Below are 20,791 nucleotides of genomic sequence, written 5' to 3' on the forward strand. Positions count from 1 at the left end.
AAAACCTCACTCGAGGATATGTGTGTATGTGTGTGTGTGTGTTTTAAAATTGATTTTAGGGAGAGAAAGAGAGAGAGAGAGAGAGAGAGAGAGAGAAGAGAGAAACAGCCATTGGTTGCCTCCCATATGCGTCCCGACTAGGGATCGAACCTGCAGCCTTTTGCTGTGTGGGATGAGGAGCCACTGGCCAGGGCCAGAACTGAATCTGTAACACCACAGGTGCCAGGAGTCTCTCTTAAGATGGAGTCTGTGGATGTTGGAGCTGACGTCTTTCCTCCCCTCCTCTGACCCCTCACTGTTCTTCTAAAAAGGTACAAAAACACACTCTTTTCTTTGGAAAGGAGCGCTAGAATTGTCCCCAGGGTCTGCTATAGGTAGCTTAGGCGGGGGTTCTACACAGGGGTAAAAACATGGGCAACGGGACCAGACGGAGCTGGGTGACCTTAGGAAAAGTACTCAGCTTCTCTGGGCCTCAGTGTTCTCTTCCCAAATGAATTACCCGCTATAGTAAGGATTAAATTACCTGCTATGAGGATTAAAAATATAACACATCACAATATGCCATTAGGTTGAACCAAACGGAAGTGCCAATATGTGACCATTTTTGAACTCTCAAAAGAGCAAATTCCCATAATTCAAATTAATCTCTATTTTCCTGGATTCTAAAATATCCTAAAATTACTGGAAAGAAACTCACTGCGATAAACATGCATTTTAAAGACCCATGTCAAATTCAAAAAGATGAAAAAAGCCTGATCTCAGAATCAAGAGAATGTTGAATGTTGCTTTCCAGGGTCATCGGCAGTGAATTCTTTGTCTTGATCAATTCCTCCCAAGACAGGCCCCGCCCCTGTGGAAAGTGCTGGGCTGCCCTGTCAGCTGTGAGCCCCTCTCTGCTGGAACCCCCTGGAAAAGGCGGGGTGGGGTGGGAAGGCTGTACGGCCCCACAGGATTCCCATGAGGTCAGCTTAGCTCCAAGTCTGTCACACACCCTTGGAGTTGTGTACAAGATGAAATTGAACACACTGTGAACTTAAAGTGCTTTTAAATCAGCACCCATTTATTTTTATATGTACCTTCTACTCATGGCAACTGATGAGAGCTTTCTATTTATGGTAGTAATATACTGTTTCCTTTCTAAATACATTTAAGGGAAGGTAAGATGATTTAAAAGAAACATCCTGTTAATAAAAGCCTATGTGGTCGTGATGCCCTCACGCCGTAATGAGCAATCACCAGGAGGCTGCGTGCGCAGTGGGCATGCGTGGGTGGGTGGGGCTGTGTGCATGCATGGGTAGGCGGGAGTTTGATGCGTGCGTGGTGCGGAGGCTGGTCCCGCGGCTCCACACAGCGCGGAGGCGGGACCCTAGGCTCTGGCCTACCTCTTTGGGGCAATCCATCGAGGAGCCCCAGGTAGGTGGGCAGGGCCTACCTCTTTGGGGTGATAGATAGTGGGGCTCCCGCACTGTGAGAGGGCACAGGCCAGGCTCTCCCCCGCCCCAACCCCCCAGTGCACAAATTTCATGCACCGGGCCTCTAGTATGAAATAAACAACAACCAGTGACAATATCCTTTAGGAACAAAAGGGAAATCAGACACTCTGGGATGAAGGACCTAAGAGAACTGGTCACCAGCACGACCCTAGAAGAATGGCTGAAGGAAGGTCTCTAAACGACAGGAAAGGATGAAGGAGGGAGCCTTGGAGCATCTGGAAGGAGGAACAGGGTAAGCAAACATATGGACACATACAATTAGTTTCCTAATTATGTTTGATGGTTGATGCAAAAATTGTAACTGTCTGATGTGGTTCTAAATTAGATGACATATTTAAAGATGGATATGTCATAAATGGAGGAGGGTAAAGGGACATAAAGAGAAGTAAGGTTTCTATACTTCATTTGAACTGGTAAACTGATGAAACCAGTAGATTTTGATATTATGTACATGCCAGAGGCCCGGGGCACGAATTCATACACGGGTGGGGTCCCTCGGCCTGGCCAGTGATTGGGGCTGATCAGGGCCATCTTGCCCAGTCCCAATCGGGGCCAATTGGGGCTGGCCAGCTGGGGGGTTGGGGGGGAGAGGGACCGTAGGAGGTTGGCCTGCAGGAGGAGGTTGGCTATGGGAGCACACTGACCACCAGGGGGCAGCTCCTGCATCAAGTGTCTGCCCCCTGGTGGTCAGTGTGCATCATAGTGACCGGTCAATTGGCCGTTTGGTCACTTAGGCTTTTATATATACAGATAATGCAATGTATCAAGCAATCACTAAAAAAGCTATACAGTGAGATACACTCCAAAAACATTACAGACAAATAAAAAATGAATTTAAATAAATGTTCAGGTAGTCCACAGGAAGGCAGGAAAAAGACAGAGAGATCACACAGAAGACAAAAAATAAGATGGTAGATTTAAGCCATAGAGCATCAATAATTATATAAAATATATATGGTCTATAAATTCTGATTAAAAGACAGAGATCGACAGAGTGGATGAAAAGTCCGACTGCATGTTGTTTATAAGAAACCTTAAATATAATGTATAGGCAAGTTGAAAATAAAAGGATGGGGAAAATATCATACAAACATTAATCAGAGGAAAGCAGGGGCAGCTGTATTAATATTAGATTAAGGAGACTTCAGAGCAAAGAAAACTAGTCGAAGCAGAGAGGGGCATTACATAATGACAAAAGGGTTAATACTCCAAGAAGACACTGCAATCCTAAATGTGTCTGCACCAAATGACACAGCTGCAAAATATGTGAGCTAAAAACAGATAGAACTAAAAGGGGAAGTAGACAAATTCAACAATTACAGTCGGAGACTTTAACACCCCTCTGTCAACTGATAGGATAACTGGATAGGATATTCTATAGGATACAGAATATAGGATGTAGGATACAGAAGAGCTCAGCATAGTCATCAGCCAAGAGGATGTTACTAACAATTACAGAACACCCCACAACAGCAGAAAGCACCCCTTTCCAAGTGCCCACAGAACCTATACCAAGATAGGCCATATTCTGGGCCATATAACAAATCACAAATCTTTAAAAAAAAAGGAGTGAAATAATATAGAATGTGTTCTCTGACCACAATGGAATCAAACTAGAAATCAGTAACAGAAAAATCCCCAAACACATAAAAACTAAATAACACATTTCCAAATAATCCATAAGCCAAAAAAAATCAAGTTTCAAGGGAAATAAAAAATATGCTGAACCGAATGAAGGTGAAAATAAAACATATCAAAAATTGTGGGACACAGCTAGGGTAGAGCAGAAAAATGTAGAGTATCAAGTGCATATAGAAGAAAAAAGGAACAGTTCCAAATTGATAGTCTAACCTTCTACCTCAAGAACCTAGAAAAAGAAAAGCAAAATAAGCCTACAGGATCTGACCGCAGGACGATCACCCATGCTTGGAGAATGCCTGACTTCACACAGCCACGGAAAGTTTATCTTTTCCCCCCTCTGCCCTGCATGGTGATGTGTAATACCACATCTCACCAGTAGGGGATGCCATTGAACCCCCATTTACTGTAAGAGCAAACCTGACTGGGTGCAGTCCTCCTAGCTAGCCAGTGATGGCGAACCTATAACACGCAAACTCATTTTTTTTGGTTGATTTTTCTTTGTTAAATGGCATTTAAATATATAAAATAAATATCAAAGATACGTCTTTGTTTTGCTATGGTTGCAAATATCAAAAAATTTCTATATGTGACACGGCACCAGAGTTAAGTTAGGGTTTTTCAAAATGCTGATACGCCGAGCTCAAAAGGTTCGCCATCACTGTGACCTAGACTGCCCCTGCCCCATCCCTGGGTCCCCCCACCCTCCATGATCAGTACAACTGCTGGGAGCAGGCTCTGGTCCCCACATCCTGGCAAAGGTCCCTCCCTTCTTCCCACCCCCAGCTGCTGCTGTCGGAGCTGTTGGCTGCTCTCAGAGGGTAGGGGCTGGGCTGGGCAGGAGGGGGCTGGTGGGTGCTAGCAATGCTCTGTTTTTGGTCCGGCTGCTCATCACACAGGTAGGTTTACTTTGTGGAAATTCCTTTGCCTCTAGAGTTACGATTGGGGCACTTTTCCGTATGCATATATGTATGTCCTATTAAAAACGATGTTTACTTAGAAACCCCAGAGAGCAGGTTTACTTAAAACACAAGATGCTTCGGTAATCTCTGGAATGCCCACTATATCCTGAAGAAAGGAAGGAAATTAAAAACCCGACACCCATTAGAACACCAGACCCTGGGAACCGAACGAGGAACGTCTGTCCCGAAGGTGGAAGGTGGTCTCTTAGGTAATTTCAGGTGCCGTCCTTTTTTATTTATTTCCAAGGTGGGGGGTGAGGGGCAGGGAGCATTTGGTTTTGAAAAGCCTCCAGCAGGTTTCACTCTAAATAGAGCTGCCAGGCTCATTACCGGAGGCCGCACACCTGCTCCCACTTCAGGTCTCAGCGGGGCCTGACATCAAGCATAAATCTAGCCCGAGGGGGCCCTGGACGCTGGGCTGGAGACCGTGCTAATGAGAAGACCTAATGGGCCTTGCTCGGGACCGGGCCACTGCTCCAGGCTCAGTGAGCAGGCAGGACGCCGAGTTGCTGCTGCTTTACTGTGGGGCCACCCCGCTGCCGGCAAAGGCACTCCCTGGTCCCCTTGTCCCGTCCTTCTCTCGGGCAGCCCGTGGGCCCAGCCTGGCGGGGGGGACCCAGGTTGCCTTCCTGGTTCAGAGGCCTGTTTCCCCTGCGACGTCACCGGTGACTCACAGGGGCCCCAGAGCTCCACAAAGCCTGATCTGGGACTGAGGGGGAAGAGGCTGGCGCCGGGGCCAGACCGCCTGGGTTCAGTCCCAGCTCTGCTACTTAGCGACTCTGTGATCTCGGGCACGCCGGTCAACCTCTCCGTGCCTCAGTTTCCCCATTTGTTAAATGGGGGATAAGAGCAGTATCTGCTTCAAAAGTTGCCTGTGAGGATTTAACTACATATTTTAGCTTAAAGAAAAAAAGTCCTCCTTTCTGTCTCGAGACAGTTCATTATAAAAAGGGTTCCGAGGTCAAGTGAGTTTGGGAAACGCTTGCTTGCCTTTGTGAATTAGGCTCTGCCAGGCTCTGCAGTAGAGAGATTGGGATAATCCAGTGTTACCCTGAGGAGAGGAGCTGGCATTCAGCTGGGTACATGTGGTTTTCAGGGGCTCCTTGGTGCCGGGGCTGCGCTGGGTGTTAAATATGTTGATGTCATCCCTGCTGAGGGGCTGGTTGCTACAGAACAGCCCTTGGGAAGCAATGGAGGCGCCACATCCCCTGGCGAGGCCGTCGTTATGATGGGGACTATAAAGCGCTCACTCAGTGGCAGGGACAGTGTGAAGGGCACTGACTCATTTTCTCTTCACAGCCAGCCTAAGAGGTTAATACAAGCACTGTCCCCACTTTCAGGTGGGGAAACTGAGGCAGAGAGAAGTTATGTAACTTGACTAGGGTCATAAGGCAAGCAAGCGGCAGAGCCAGGCTTGAACTCCTACAGTTTGGCTCCAGAGCCCGTGCTCCCAACCACTGTGCTATCCCGTCCCCTGAGGCCCACTGAGAAGCCCTGGGGGATGGGATGGTTGGTGCCCAAACTCCTCAAAGCCTCCCAGGCAAACTGGTCCCGCGCCCCCCCCCTCCCCCGTGCTTCCACAGCCAGTGGTGGGGCTTTTGCCACCCCTCCCCCTGACCTGGCCTCTCCACTCCATGGCTGGCTGGGGACCAGGCACACCACAGCTGTCCATTCTCAAAGTTGTCCTCCCCCCAGCCCCCCATGCCACATGGCCCACTGGTGGGTACTGGGTGTCTATATGGTATCATCAAACAAGGCACCCCACAGAGATTTTTAAGAACTGACCACACAGTAGCCCCAGGACTGGACTGGTTTTCCAAGGGTTTGCACCATTTCCCTTCAAGGCAGGTCCCGGCGGGAATTGGGAGGTCCATGAGGAAGGGGTGAGTCTCGGGGTCAGCGCAGGGTTCATTGGCTTCTGTGTATCTCAAAAGCCTTCCCCAGGGCCTGTACCCCATTCATCTGGGGCGCTGCGCTGTGTCCCTCCTCCCGCTGGATTCTATCTGCCTGTCAGGCCTGCCCTAGTCCCAGCACCTCAGCACACCTTCCCTGACCGTCTGGCACCTCACCTCTCGGGGCCTGTGCCATTGTTTCATAAACCACCTCAGATGCCCTCGGGCACACATGCTGGTATTCTCTCACCAGCTTTTGTGTAAATTCCCTGTGGCCAGGACAGATCTTACTACTTCATCCATGTGCCTAAGTGCCTTGGAACCTCACAGGGGCTCAGCAAAGCAGCTGCCACACAAATGACGGCACAAGTGGCTTTAGCCAGTTGGGGTACACAAGCCACCAGCCGCCACGACCACAGGGAAGGGACCCCTGAGATGGGGAACCTCCTGGCTCTCTGCCGACGGCCCAGCGGCATCAGACCCCTCGTACCTTGCTGGCTTTCAGGATCTCGAACATGAGGGGCAGGCCCTGGGTGATGAGCTCCTCCGTGTACTCTTCCTCCTGGATGGTCTTGAACTCCTTCAACAGGCCCTGGATGAGGGGCCTGCGGTGCTGCTGGAAGGCGATCCGCAAGGACTCCAGCCACGTGTGCAGGGTCCACGGGACACCTGGGGGGAGGGGAGAGGGGAGGGCAAGGCAGAGAACAACCAAAAGAGAAGGCGCGTTTTTATCTAAAACTTGGCCTTTCCCCAGGACGTTACCCAATTATGAGACCAAGAGACAGGCTTGCGATGAATAGAGCCAGTGTTGACCCCCCACCCCCCCAAAGACTTGCAGAAGTTGAAATTAAAGGTCATAATTCAATTCCCTTAAGTACGGGTGTCCATTTCTTCATGCTACTCATATTATCAGGGGCTGCATTTTACAACCTATAATCATGGTGGAGAATACTGGAATCGTTATGCACAAGGCTCTGGCCTGTGACATACTTCTCAGCACTGACTTCATTTGTCTCCATCCTCTCCACTTTCTGGGGAGGGAGATGCTTGTGGGGGGGGCCGAGTCTTGCCCAGGATTGGATACCACATCCGTGCCCAGGCGAGAGCTGGGAGCTGGTGAAACCCACCAGTGAGCTAAGATGGATACTTCCACCCGCATAAGGAGACTCGGAGGGTATGGCTGCTGGTCCCCGTGCAAAACTACATTTCCACCTGCAGCCACTTCATCGGGCTCCTCCCGCAGCAGGAGCCTCTCCAGCAGCTGATTGCTGTGCTGATTCCCCCCTCTCGTGGGGAGAGAAGCAGACGTCTTGCTCCTGTGTACAACAAGCGACCTTTCTGACTGCTTCACTATGCTAAACAGGCCCTCGGGGCCGGGGCATAGCCGCCCCACATGCTAAACAGCCACTGTGCGAGAGGCCCTTTTCCAGAACAGCACAGGGGCCCCTCTGCAGGCCCTCAGGCTACAACCTGAGTTTAAGGCCCACGCGAGTCCTGCTATTCCCATGCTGGGCCTATGCCACTAGATTGGGAAGGCCAGGCTAGCCTGTCCCTCAGATGCACGGAGGAGGTGGCCGTGGGCTAGCTCCATCCAGGAAGAGCCACCCCAAAGGCTTCCTGAGGGGGAGCCCTGGTCAGGAAGCCTGTCCTCACTCTAGCCGCTGCCCGGCCGCAGCTTCATGGGTCTGGGTGCTCTATGCACCCCAACCACTGGGAACCACCTGGGATGCTTGTTAAATATAAAGATTTCCAGCCTTTACCCATCCAGACCCTAGACAGCAGAGCTTCTGGGTGTAGGGCCTGGCAATGTGTATTCAGACAAGCTCCCAGGTGATTCAAACTCCTAACTTCCAGGGTCCAGAGTTTGGGAATCATGGAAAGGTGACCTGAGGACGGGGCTGGCAGGATGCTGCTGTCGATGGGGACAGTGTGGGACTCTCAGCATGGAAGTGCTCCCACCAGCGAAGGAGAGGCCCCCTGGGCCTGTGTGTGTGTGTGTGTGTGTGTGTGTGTGTGTGAGTGGTGCTGTGCCCAGGGCAGAGGGTGCCCACACTGACCGATGCTCCTGATGTCAATAGTGTGAGCCGGGCAGTGGTGCTGTGCCCAGGGCGGAGGGTGCCCACACTGACCGATGCTCCTGATGTCAATTGTGACATCCACGTAGCCATGCTCAGCGCTGTGATACATGGCCTCCCTCAGGGCTCTCAGTTTGGCCTTGCTGTTGCGGCTGGCGCACAGGGGGGGCGGGGCTGTCTCCGCCAGGTCTGTCCCCTCGGCCAGAATCTCCTCCAGGGACAGGATATCACTCTTCTCCTTCTCTGGCTGGGCGAGCAGTTTGCGGAACACGTTCCTGTCAATCATAAACCCAGAGAGGAAGACACTCAGAGGTGGGGGAGGGCTTTGCCAGGGCGGGGACGGGTGGGGACCACTCCCTGGGACAAGGGAAGGGGACGGGACCAGCTCGGGGTGGCGGGTTTCAGAGTCCTGACCACGGGCGCTCTGTTCTGGGGGTGGAGGAGATAGTGGGGCGTGGCCGGCCGTGCTTCCTCAAGGACAACCAGGGAGCTAAGTGTTTGCCTCAAGTACCTAGAAGGCTCTGGAACCCGTGATTCTGCTTTACGTGGGGTGATGTGTAATACAACCGATGGGATAAATCCTGAGGGAATGGTGGACGGGAGGCGATCAAACAGGAGGTGATTTATTCTTTCTCAACGGATTCTTCTCACTTCGCTTCCCAGAGGGGATGCATGTCTGCGGTGGAAGCTGGCTGGGAGAGGACAGAACAGCCAGTCCGGGCAGCTGTGTGCAGCATGAGGCTGGCCCTCGGCCGGGAGCGGACAGTGAAGGCCACGCTGGCCGGGCTGGGGCCTGCACTGCCTCTGGGCCCCACATCCAGAGAGGCGGTGGGTCTGGGGCAGGCCTGGGAATCTGCATTTTTAACAAGCACCGCTCGGGGCCTGGGGCTCTGGCCCGCCCTAGCCTACCTGTGTCCGTGGGCTGCGGCCTGGCTGAAAGAGTTCATGTCCCCCTGGGGGGTTGTAGAAATTCCATTCCTGTGCATGGTTCCTATCAAGGGGTCCGCACCTCGCTCCAACAGCAAACTAACCAGCTCAAAATTGCCTGCAAGCCCAGAGAAGGGGTTTTATAAGCGCATAAAGCAAACAGAGTCGCAGGCACCCCCGCGGCCGGGGTGGTGGAGGCCCTCGGCCAGGGCGAGGATGGCACCTCTTACCCACGGCGGCTGCGAGCTGCAGGGGCGTCTCCGAGTAGTTCTCCTCGCCCTGCTCCACAGAGCCCTCGACCTTGGCCCCGGCGTCCAGCAGGAGCTGCGGAGGAAGAGGGGCCACGGAGATGTTTAAAGGACCCGCGCTGCGAGGGGGCGTCAGGAAAACTGGTGGAAATCAGTGCCATGCCAATGTTCCTGCTCTCCTCTGGGTCTGTGACCACGGGCCTGGGGCCAGGGAAGCTGGGCCTCGAGGGGGAACTAGGAGCTGCTTGGATCTACTAGAACCTGAGCTACTCAGTGTGGGGTGCAGGCCAGCAGCGGGGGCACCTGGGAGCTGGTGGGAAACATGGCCCTCGGGCCCGCCCCAGACCCACTGGACAAGCGTCTGCATTTTTAACAGGCTCTCCAGGTGACTGACACGTACATGAATGTTTCTAGAAGCCCCTGGAACCAGGGGCTGGAAGACTCCCTGTTTGGGTTGGAGAGCATTAATGTGGCCTCTTGGAATCACAGATCGAGAGTTCTGGAGAGCGCCCGGGCCAACCAGGGCCAGGGTCCCGGGGAGCTCCGAGGGCAGGTCAGCAGAGGCTGTGTCCTGGCCAGCAGGCTCCATGCGGCAGCGTGAGCTTCCCAGAGCTCTGCCTCACGGGACTCAGTTCTGTGCCTTCCCTAAGCAATTCTGTGCTTTTTAAAAATGGAGATCCTGTCCATGCCGGATCTCACTCACAGTGAATGTGCTGTTGCTGATGTGAACTGGGCTGGGCTGGGGGGGACCTGCTTGCTTTATCCCTGAGGGCGCAGCCAGGAGGGGGCTGCACGTGTGGCTTTCTGTGACTCGTGCACCTGCAGCGGGGAGGAGGCCTGACTTCGGTTTGGCTTTGCTCGGCTGCCCACTGCGCCGACTCCGGATTGAAAGGCCGGGGATGCCGCTGCTTGTTAAAGGATGGCATCTGCGTCTGCCGGGCCACCCTCCGCCCCTTCTTCCTTAGACTCCTCTACAAGGACTGGACTGCGCATGACGCTGTACAGGCAGAAGCCAGTGTGGCACGTCACACGCGCAACCTCCTGAAGCATGGCTTTGGACCTGTCTTCGGGATCCCCACACCCTAGGAAACGACAAAGGATTCCCGTGGAATCCCAACGTTGCCCAGTGGTGCCTCTCACACGATTCCCTGCTCTCCATTCATCCTCAGAGGCTTGGACCACATAAAAGGAGGCGAGTTCCTGATGGACCGGCTGCTCGTCTCCCTTTTCTGATGCCGTGAAGACCACGTTTAAGACCTAGAATGTACTGGATGGCTAGTCAATGAACACCAACTCTACAACAGCCAGAAAAGGTGCAAGCAACATATGCCCATAGGACCTCAGATGAGGACGTCTCTCCATGCTTGGGAGCTTTCAGCAGACACATGCGAAGGCCCTGCTCTAGGTCTCCTGGATCCGTCTCAAGAAGTGGGATCCAAGCAAGTGTCTTTTGGAACCGTTGCCTTGGCAACTTGGATGCGTCTTTCCACTGGCTGGAAACCACTAGACTCTACACAAACACCAGGGTCACACCTCAGGGGAGGTTCCAAGGTCTCACACCAGCCAAGTTTTGTGTTCATGTTACGACAAGTAAAACGAACCAATCCACAAAACCACAGCTCAGGCCCCACCCCGGAGCGACTGGGAACAACTTCCGTAGGTTGGCCACTGTGTGTTGTGTGAGGCTGCATGTGGGTAGGTGATAATTTCATATTGGCTAAAGCTGGGCCATATAGATCATTCCATATAATATTTCCACTCATATGATATGCATGTGCTATATTCAATTGCAATGAACCAATATGAATGTTTTCGTGACTATGCATGCCGGGAGAGGTACAGATTTGCATAATGAAAGCGGTAAAATTAGAGGTCAGGTGTGGATAGGGAAATACGTTAATACCTGAACTACAGGAATATGTCCATGCAACACAGCAAAAGTCAGAGCCGTCCAATGGCGGGTCTCGGGGTGGACGGATGGATATTTATGAGGAGTACTGACAACCTATAAACAAATTGAAGTTATTTTCAGAATGTGACCTTCACAATACTTAGACTAGCAGAGCTGACCTATCTGTGGCTGGGCACGTGGGAAAGGCGTAGAAAGGATATCCTAGGCGGTGCCTGGGGAAGTGTTGGTGATGTGGGTGGTGAGGAATAAGGACTCCTTTGCTTCACATCTGAAAGCGATTAAACGAATGACCTCTGACCACCGCTAAGGTGCCTTGGAGAAGGTGTAATGGTGGCTACAACGAGCCAGCTCACCTGCCTGGCTCCTCTCTCTGCTGCAGGAAAGGTGGTGGTTCTGAGATCTACAGGATGTCAGTGTGAGATGCCACTGCCATTTCACCCACGCCTTGAGGGGACATTCTCGGTGGCAGCAAACCCCAGGCAAGGGGAGGTCTGCTTCTAGCTTTTGAGCCAGGGAAGCCCACCATTTGATGGAGGAGTGGCACCATCTGGTCACAGCTCACCCACGATGACCTCACTCCACTCTTCTGCTGCCTTCCTGGTTGACAAAGGCCCTCATATTTCTGGAAACTGGGCATAAAAACTTCCCTGAAAGCACCACAAATAAGGAATCTGATACTGGTCTTTTGATATGGGGATCTCAAAAACACCCCTGGCCACAAGACAGGTGTCTGGGCAGCTGAAGGTTGGGGTCCTGCAGGACTGGCACCCACACATGGTTTTCCCGAATATTCCTGGGGCCACATCACCGAGATGCCTGTTTCATTCAGAGGCGCTGAGTTCACTCATCACCTGCAGGAGAAGCCTGGAGCTGGGAGCCGTGGGTTGGGCTAGGGAGGACCAGGGAACCCCACCAGGAACCCAAGCTGGGGAGCCCTCGCAGGGTCTGCACAGTGCTTATGGATGCATAACAGGGGAGAAAAATCCTTAATACTTGAAACTTGTATGATCCAAAATGGGATCCCAAACTATGTCTATTGACTGCTTTCCTCAGATGAATATAAAACTCACTTAAAACCCCCCAAAGCAAATAGAAAAGCCCCCCAAAACCCAGAGTACTAAATGACAAGAGCATCTAATTTTGACCTAAAAAGGCTCCCCAGGGTTGCTGAGTTAGGACTGTGGCATACCAATTTCCCCAGTTTCCAAGGCTGCCAATATCTGGCTGCTGGAGAGAGTGGGTCTTAAGACAGCACAGAACATGGTTAAAAAAAAAAAAAAAGAAGTGTGATTTCCCCTATTACAACCCCCGGCAGGGAAGGAAATCAATACCGAGTCCCAAACTTGTGCTAGGTCCTCTCTGTATTTATTTCTTCCAACAACGCTCAGAGTTGGGTGTGATTATTCTCCCATTTTGCAGATGGGGACAGCGAGGCTCAGAAACCACCTGCCCAAGCACAAAAGCACGTCACCAAAGCACAGGACAGTTTCAGAATTTGAACCCGTGTCAAATTCCAAAGCCTGCTGGGGTGTGCTTTCTGCTCCAGCACACTGCCTCAAGGAGCCATGTGATTCGCTTTAAGACCTGTGGCTGCAACTCAGCCAACCAGGTGCGCCAATCAGGATTCGGTGGGGGAGGGGGAGCCACGCCTCAGCTCTGGGACAGGGCCCAGCTTTGCAGTGCGCAGAGGGAAAGGGCTGGTGGCTCAGGAGAGCGCTCTCTGCTCTGATCCCAGAGGGAACGGATGACAATAAGGATCAGAGGCGATACACCTGAGCCAAGTAAAAGCTGGTGCGCCTTGTAGCTTCGTTGGAACATACATGCTCCTTGGAGTTTCTCAGGGCTGGGGCCTTAGGTGGAGGAAATCCATCCGCTGGTCTGACCGCTTTACTGGACGGAGCGCCCTGCCCTCAGCAGTGGCTCTCAGGAGAGAAAGGCCCCCCCCCCCTCTCTTGGTTCACCTTCCCCCGGGGATGCCAGGCCGAGGGGCCCTGCAGCCCCCTGCACCCTCACCTCCACATTCAGGTCAGCTCCGGCATCCAGCAGCATCTGCACCATCGCCTCGTCCCCACGGACGCAGGCGTACATCAGGGGGGTCATGCCCTGTGGTGAGTTAGAAACCAGAGAACGGAGGTTTACCAGGTGGCTGTGTCACTTGCTGTTAACATGGAAATTCTTACTTTTGCTTAGAAGGCTATCTTTGCACTCAAAATCTGGCATTAAAAAAAAATAAACAGCCCTAAGACTCCTAAGGTCACAATCCTCCATAGTTTGAAAACCAAAATGGAGGCAAGAAGGGACCATAAATTGTCTTTTTTTTCTTGCATTAATCGTTGCTTATGTTGGAGGATTTTCCTTTGTCTGTCTTAGGGTGCAACAGACCTGGGAGTGTTTGCTAATACAAATGGCTGTTTTCAACTTTCTGGGTTCTGCAGCATCAGCCGCTAAGCTATCTAATTGACAAACACGGTTTCCTTGACATTTTCTCTTTCTCAATATAACAAGTGTCATCTTTACTCTATACAAGATCCCGGTCGGGGTCAAGGGAAATTGGATATCTCTGAGCACACCCCCAGTGTTGACATCTGGTTTGACATTACCATTTACAAGCGAACAGCAAGCAAATGAGGAATGGCTTTCAAAAATTCCTGAAGTATTTGCCCATGACTCCTGCTTAGTATAAACAACATATCCCAACCAACAGAAGGAAGGGATGGATTTTTCAATAAACAGTGTTGTGAAGGTGGGAAAATATCCGAGTAAGAAGAGCCTTATCTTACACCATCCACTAAAACCGTTTCTAGTTTGATTAGCGATATCGGGACAAAATTAAAACCATAAAAGTCATCTAGGCACAAAAATAATAAAAGAATCGCAAAGGAAAATCATTACAGCACTGAGGACATGAAATTGAAAAGATAAACAAAACGAAAAGGTAAGCAGTACATGGAGACATATCTGTCACATTATAATAAAGGTCATATGTCTAATATGTAAAGAGTTCTTCCAAGTAAAAAAGAAAGACAGTAAAGCTCCAGTGAAAACCAGGCAAAAGGTAAGTAAAAGATTCACAGGGAACACAGATATATAGTTGGAGGGTGTGTATAGGAAACAAAGTCTCTGGAATAGTAATTTGAGATAAAAAAAAAAAAACCTTCAGAAAGGTTGATGAGTTTGAGCCACTATTTCCACTCTTAAGAGTTTCCCTAATGAGACAATCAGGGATTTGAACAGAGATTTGTCTAAGTTTATTTAGCTCAGCGTTATTGATATAAGTGATTAGAAACAACCTAAATACCCAACAACAACTGAGTGTGGTTAAGTGAATAAATAATATGACCATGTTATGTAGCCATTAAAAGGGACTAAAACTATTTAATGATATTGCAAAGTACCTTTCAATGTACCTTAGTGTCAGAGGCCTGGGGGGACAGCTGCCTGTCTCAGAGGCTCCTCCGAGGGTCCCCCAGAATGACTTTTGTGCATCTTAAACGTACCCCGAAAGTTTGGTGAAAATTTGTCTTGACTTGTTCTGTGAGGCAGTAACAGGCCGCTGAGCACTAATTTTAACCATGCTGGAAAAAGAACTTGAAGGACACATACTAAATATAAATAGGATGGTTATCCGGGTGAGGGAATGATTTCCTTTCTGGAATAGGCCTATTTTTCTCTCTTTTCCATTTCAGCTGCAATGATCACGTGCAACTTCTATAATGATGAACAAGGGTATTTTTATGTTAAAAACTAAACTAAAAAAAAAAAAATCACCCCAAGTCACCCGTAGGGGGAGCCTCTGTCCAGTGCCTGCCCTGTCCATCTTGCCATGGGGCAGCGTTCGTGGTGAAGGTGGGGGTGCGCGTTCAGACACCCAGAGGACCCTGTACCTGTTCGCTCATGGTGTTGATCCCATCGGGCCCCAGGAGCGACACCGCCTGCTTCACCAGATCCGTCCGCCCGCAGTTCAGCATCCGGAAACCCAGGTCCTGCTTAAACTTGGCTTCGATGGCTACTGCGTCCAGCTTCCGAGAAGCAAAAAAGCAGTCGTCAGCCCTAAGGGAGGGAGAGATGGTCAGCGGGGTGCGGCGGCCTCCCCAGGGACGGGCCTGGAAGGCCACCAGGGTTAGGCAGCACCAGGAGACGTTGCGTTTGCTTTTCATGTCCACTGCCCGTTCCTGGGCTTTAGTTAGCATGTGGACGTCTTGACCCTTTGTCCTTTGTAACTGCTGTGGATCTGTCCTGTCCTCTGTGTTCCTTCACGCACGGAGCAAAGTATACTCTTGGCTACTATTTACTGAATGTTTACTGGGGGTAGGCACTATGCTAAACTCTTCACATGGATTAATTCATTTAATCCCCACTCAACCCCAAGAGGTAAATACTATTTTAAACCCTCTTTTTTGAAAAAATCCTCACCCGAGGATATTTTCCCACTGATTTTTAGAGAGAGTGGAAGAGAGAAGGAAAAACATAAATATTGATGTGAGAGAAACACATTGATTGGTTGCCTCCTGCACGTGCCCCTGACTAGGGCCCTGGCGGGGAGAGGGGGAGAAGTCTGCAACCCAGCTGAGGTATGTGCCCTTGACTGGAATTGAACCTAAGACCCTTTGGTCCTCAGGCCAATGCTCTATCCACTGAGTCAAACTGGCTAGCTCTTTACCCCTCTTTTATCCATGGGGAAACAGACACAGATAAAGGCCTTGCCCAAGGCCACAAAGCCAGCAAGCAAAGGTGCTGGGATGTGAACCACGGCAGCCTGGAGAGCCCGCCTGGGTATCTACTGTGTCCCCTTGTCCTCCCATCATGGCACAGGCTATTTGCCCCTTCCCTCATTTGCCTTTCCCTACAGGCTGGGGACTGCGGTGAGAGCAGGGACCCTGTCTAGCAGGTCTGCATCCCCGTGCCAGACAGAGCACAGCACATGGAGCTGTTAAAAATGTTAGCTGAATGGACACAGGACAGGTGGATTCTCTACATTCAGAGGAGAAGCAGGGCAGAGAACTGGGAAGGTGGGATGCGATCACAGATAGTCAGGTGCCTCAGAAATGAACCCAGGCAGCCAGGCGCAGCGAGCGAGAGGTTAGGGAAGGTGGGGAGAAAAATCAACGGATTCCAGAAGGTGATGCAAACTCTGCTTGTACAGGATGCCACTTCCTTCCCACCGTGAACTGATCAATCACCTATGGAATCAAATCTGCAAGCATTTATTGAGCAACTGTGTGTGACAAGCTCTGCTCTAGGGGCTGAAGACATGTCATTGTCCCTGCCCTGAGGTCCACTGCCTGGAAGGGGAGAGGGTACAGGCACTGGCCATGAAACCGCATGTGGTACATGCAGTGCTTGAGGGATCGGAGACATGCACTGAATCGAGCCTCAGGGATACAGCAAGGCTGCCTGGAGGAGGTGACCCCTGAGCTGTGTCTTAAATAAGGAAGTGGTAGGAGAAAAGAAAGCAGAAGAACTCTGAGCTCGTATGAGCAAAAGTGTGGCGATGAGGCGTGGCAGGTGAAGTGAGGGTAGGAAGGTCCGAGTGTTTCTGGGGTCTAAACTTGCAGGCAGAGTGCCAGAGCTGAGGGTGGGATTTGATTACAGGGGAACTTGACTTGATTCTCAAGGCTCCAAACTTTACCTTTAAGTGCCATTGAAAGTTTTGAAGCTGGCAGGGGACTGGCATGGTTGGAAGGCCAATTCTGGGAGAGAATAGAAGATGGATTTGCAGGGAGCCGCCCCTAGAGGTAAGAGCCATGTCAGTGCTAAATGAACTAGCTCAGTGGTCGGCAAACTGCGCCCCCTTGAGTGTGGCTCTTCCACAAAATACCATGTGCGGGTGCGCACGTATAGTGCGATTGAAACTTCGTGGCCACACTCAAGGGGCCAAAGAGCCTTATGTGGCTCATGAGTTGCAGTTTGCTGACCACTGAACTAGCTGAATGGATGAAGAAGCTGCCAGTGACAAAGAGACGTGACAAGGGGCTGCGTGAAGGCTGTGGCTGCTGGGATGGAGCAGGCGTCGTGGGTTCTGTCTTCTCCACATGCAGGTGCCCATTTCTCAGGTGATGGCCCCGAGGCTGGCGGACCACACACTTTCATCAGCCGCAGTCAGCGCTGTCCCAGACCCCCTCCTGCCCCTCCTCTTGCCAATCCAGAGGGTGGACATGGAGGAAAGGAGGCAGGCTTTCAGCATTCCTGGTCCCATTCCTGCTTCTAACTAACCCACATGGTGGCATAGGAAGGATTAGGTTTGTGAGGGGATTATCTCCTTTTTTACCCTTGGAAGAAATGAGAGGGGGTACTGTTTATGGTACTCAGACACCTGCTCAGCAGTAAGGCTAGGTTCTGGGGAGAACACCAGAGGGGTGAGCCACAGGGAGCCTCAGGAAATGGGTGGGGCGGGTGTATACGTGACCCTTCCTTGGGTGCCTGATATATCGTCCATCTCTGCTGACACAGGAGCCTTGGCCCAAGGCTGTCCTGAAATAGGAACCCTGCGGTAGGTAGGATATGTTAGGCTCTCAATAGGTGACACTAGAATTCTGCTTCTGGCCACCAGGGGGAGCTGATGCAGCGAAGATTCCAGAGGACCCTGAGTTTGGGGTTGATAGGGGGTCTAGTCTGTATACATGCTTCAGGAACCCTGTCAAGTCAGGCTCCAAGGCGCAGGGAAGAACTAAGAAAGGTATTTAGGGGACCATAGTTGACCAGGATCCTGGACGCCAAGATGAAAGATCACCTCAATGCTGCCGGAAACTCTGCAGGGAAGCCTGAGAGCCCCCCCGCCCCCCGCCCCCCTAGGTTGGGGAGAGATGAAGGACTCCGGGCCTGGCCTAGACCATGGCATCAGCATCCAAGTTCGAACTTCTGGGGCACAGAATGGGGCTATGCCATAGGGCCCAGTTTATGGGACTTTGGACTTGGGACTCATTGCTAGGGCTTCAGATTTAGCCAATAAAAATTACTTTAGCAAATATTGCATGGGACAAACTGGTACTAAGACATTATTCACTGTTTATCTGAAATTGAACTGTTTTGTCTGGGAATGGGCAGAGCCACTTGCCATGACCCTAAAAGAACACGAGGGGAGTCCATGGATCCCACTGTAGAGAGGACGGCACCCATCTCTAGGGAAAGAGGGAACACCTTTGTGAAGGAGGCTTCATCTAAAGGACCGATGTTCCCTAAAAAATGGTTAAGGAGGCCCGGCTGGTGTGGCTTAGTGGTTGAGCGTCGACCAATGAACTAGGAGGTTACCGGTTTGATTTCCAGTCAGGTAACGTGCCTGGTTTTCGGGTTTGATTCCCAGTGTGGGGTGTGCAGGAGGCAGCCGATCAATGATTCTCTCTCATCATTGATGTTTCTATCTCTCTCTCCCTCTCCCTTCCTCTCTGAGATCAATAAAAAATATTTTTAAAAATATGATCTAGGAACAAGCTTCAAGCCAAATGGACGGGAGAGAAGAGGGTGAGAGCAACAGGGAGGGTACTGGGGCATACGTCACTGTGGCTTCAGGGGTGGGGAAGAGGAGGGGTCTGCACATGCTGCACTGAAGTGTCTGGAGCCTTGATGGTGTGTGTGTGTGTGTGTGTGTGTGTGTGTGTGTGTGTGTGTGCCCGCACGCACATGCAACTCTCAGGGAGGTATCAGGTTCGACTCATTGTAAGGAGAAGTTTTCGTCTCCCAGATCACTAATTCGGGAAGAGGGCACTTTGTGAAATCAGAGCCTCTTTCTGGGAGCAAAGACGCTGTGAATCGTCATTGTCATTGAGTTTGCAATTTCCTCTTTCCTGTCTGCTATCCTCAGTGCTTGACTGATTCTCTCAAATAAGCAGTTTTCCCCGCTGGAGTCAAGCTAAATTCCATTTGACTGGATAAATATTACTGAGCACCTACTGCGTGTGGGCACCATGCGTGGGGCTAGGAGGAGGGAGACACAGGCCCTACCCCGTGTTCACTGAGCCCCAGATGATTCCAAGAACATCAGCAGTGTTTACCAGCTAGAGAGGTCCTTGATTTTAATTAGGAAGAGACAAATGGCAAGAAAATTACTGTAGTTAATGATGATGATGATAAAAATCCTTGTTATAGGAAGCTGACGTTTATTGAATACCTACTATTGAAATCTAAGCTCTTCCCATGTATTAATTCATACGATTTTTACAACAAGCCCCATGATGTGGGTGCGGTTAGAAGCCCCATTCCAGAGATGAGGAAATTTCCCAAGTCACAGAGCTGGTAAGCAAGGAGTTGGCATTTCACCAGCTGAACAGGCAAAACAGCCTGACCCCTCTCAGCGGAACCAGGCACTTCTCCATGGTGCTGGCGTGCCCCCAAATGCAACTGCCTACAAGAGTGCCTCTCTTCAATGTCTCCCAGACCCTCGAATTTAGTATGTCCAAAATGGAACTTATTAACACGTCCACCTCCCACCCTCTGAACTTGCCTGCCAGTCATCCTATCTCCATACATGGCAACCCTGTCCACCCAGGTGCTCAGGCGAGAACCTTCTCTCATGCTCACATTCATTCCATTAGCTGTTGACTGTGTAACCCAAATCCCGAATTCCCAATCCATTGCTTCTCTTCACCCCCACTGGCCAGACCCTGGTTCCAAACACCTAGATGATTGCAGTAGCCTCCTAACTGGTCTCTCTGCTCTCACTCTTCTCCCTTCCAAACCGGTTTCTCACACAAGGAAAGAGTGAACTTAAAATGTAAATAGGACCATGCTGTGCCCCTGCCTAAAACCTTTCAATGTCTTTCCATGTAATGAGAATCCATTCCAGCCTTTAGGGTCCCGCCCTGCTCTCCAACCCTCCCCTTCCTCCTTCACTCTGCACCAGCAGCCCCCTCTTCTGTCCCTTCAACAGGCCAAGGTCTTTCCTGCTCTGGGGCTTTGCTCCTGCTGTTCCCTCTCCTTGGAATGCCCTTCCTGTAGCTCTTTGCAGGGCTGGTTCCTTCTCATCCCTCAAGTATGAGCTTGAGTGTCATGTCCAAAGGATGCCTTTTCTTTTTCTTTCCTTTTCAAACTTTAAAAAAATTTTTTTTATTGACTTCAGAGATGAAGGGAAAGGGAGAAATAAAAACACCAATGATGAGAGAGAATCATTGATTGGCTGCCTCCTGCACATCCCACACTGGGGATCGAGCCCACAACCCAGGCGTGTGCCCTTGACCCTTCAGTCCACAGGCCGACGCTCTATCCACTGAGCCAAACCAGCTAGGGCCAAAGGAGGCCTTCACAGTATGTAAAGGGAGGTATGCTTCTCTCCTTTTTTTCCCTTCTTTTTCTTTTAATCCTCACCTGAGGATATTTTTCCCATTGATTTTTTAGAGAGAGTGGAAGGGAGGGAGGGATGGTGGTGGTCGGAGAGAGAGAGAGGAGACACATCGATTGGTTGCCTCCTACACACACCTGACCAGGGCTGGGGATTGAATCCGCAACCCAGGCACATGCCCTTGACCAGGAATCAAACCCAAGACCCCTTGGTGTGTGGGCTGACACTCTAAACACTTAGCAACACTGGCCAGAGCTCCTCTCCCTTTTAACTTATTTTTTATTCTTTTTTTTTATTCTTTAAAAAAAATATTATAATAAGTATTACAAAGGGTATTACATATGTGTCCTTCCCCCCCCGCCCCCGGCCCTTG

The 20,791-nt window shown here is 50.9% G+C and overlaps 1 protein-coding gene across 1 annotated transcript in view; it reads right to left on the reverse strand.

Annotated features, from left to right (window-relative positions):
- The window catches only part of BTBD11 (BTB (POZ) domain containing 11), a 280,948-nt gene that overhangs the window by 25,983 nt on the left and 234,174 nt on the right, over positions 1-20,791 (reverse strand). Inside the window, exons 5-11 of the mRNA XM_014535984.1 lie at positions 15,032-15,197; positions 13,161-13,250; positions 11,139-11,240; positions 9,218-9,311; positions 8,970-9,105; positions 8,115-8,335; positions 6,476-6,654 (exon numbers count right to left, since the gene is read on the reverse strand). Coding sequence (XP_014391470.1) covers positions 6,476-6,654; positions 8,115-8,335; positions 8,970-9,105; positions 9,218-9,311; positions 11,139-11,240; positions 13,161-13,250; positions 15,032-15,197 — 988 coding nt within the window. The remainder of the gene's footprint in view (positions 1-6,475; positions 6,655-8,114; positions 8,336-8,969; positions 9,106-9,217; positions 9,312-11,138; positions 11,241-13,160; positions 13,251-15,031; positions 15,198-20,791) is intronic.

This window comes from Myotis brandtii, unplaced genomic scaffold (genome assembly GCF_000412655.1).
Source record: "Myotis brandtii unplaced genomic scaffold, ASM41265v1 scaffold155, whole genome shotgun sequence".
NCBI lineage: Eukaryota > Metazoa > Chordata > Mammalia > Chiroptera > Vespertilionidae > Myotis > Myotis brandtii.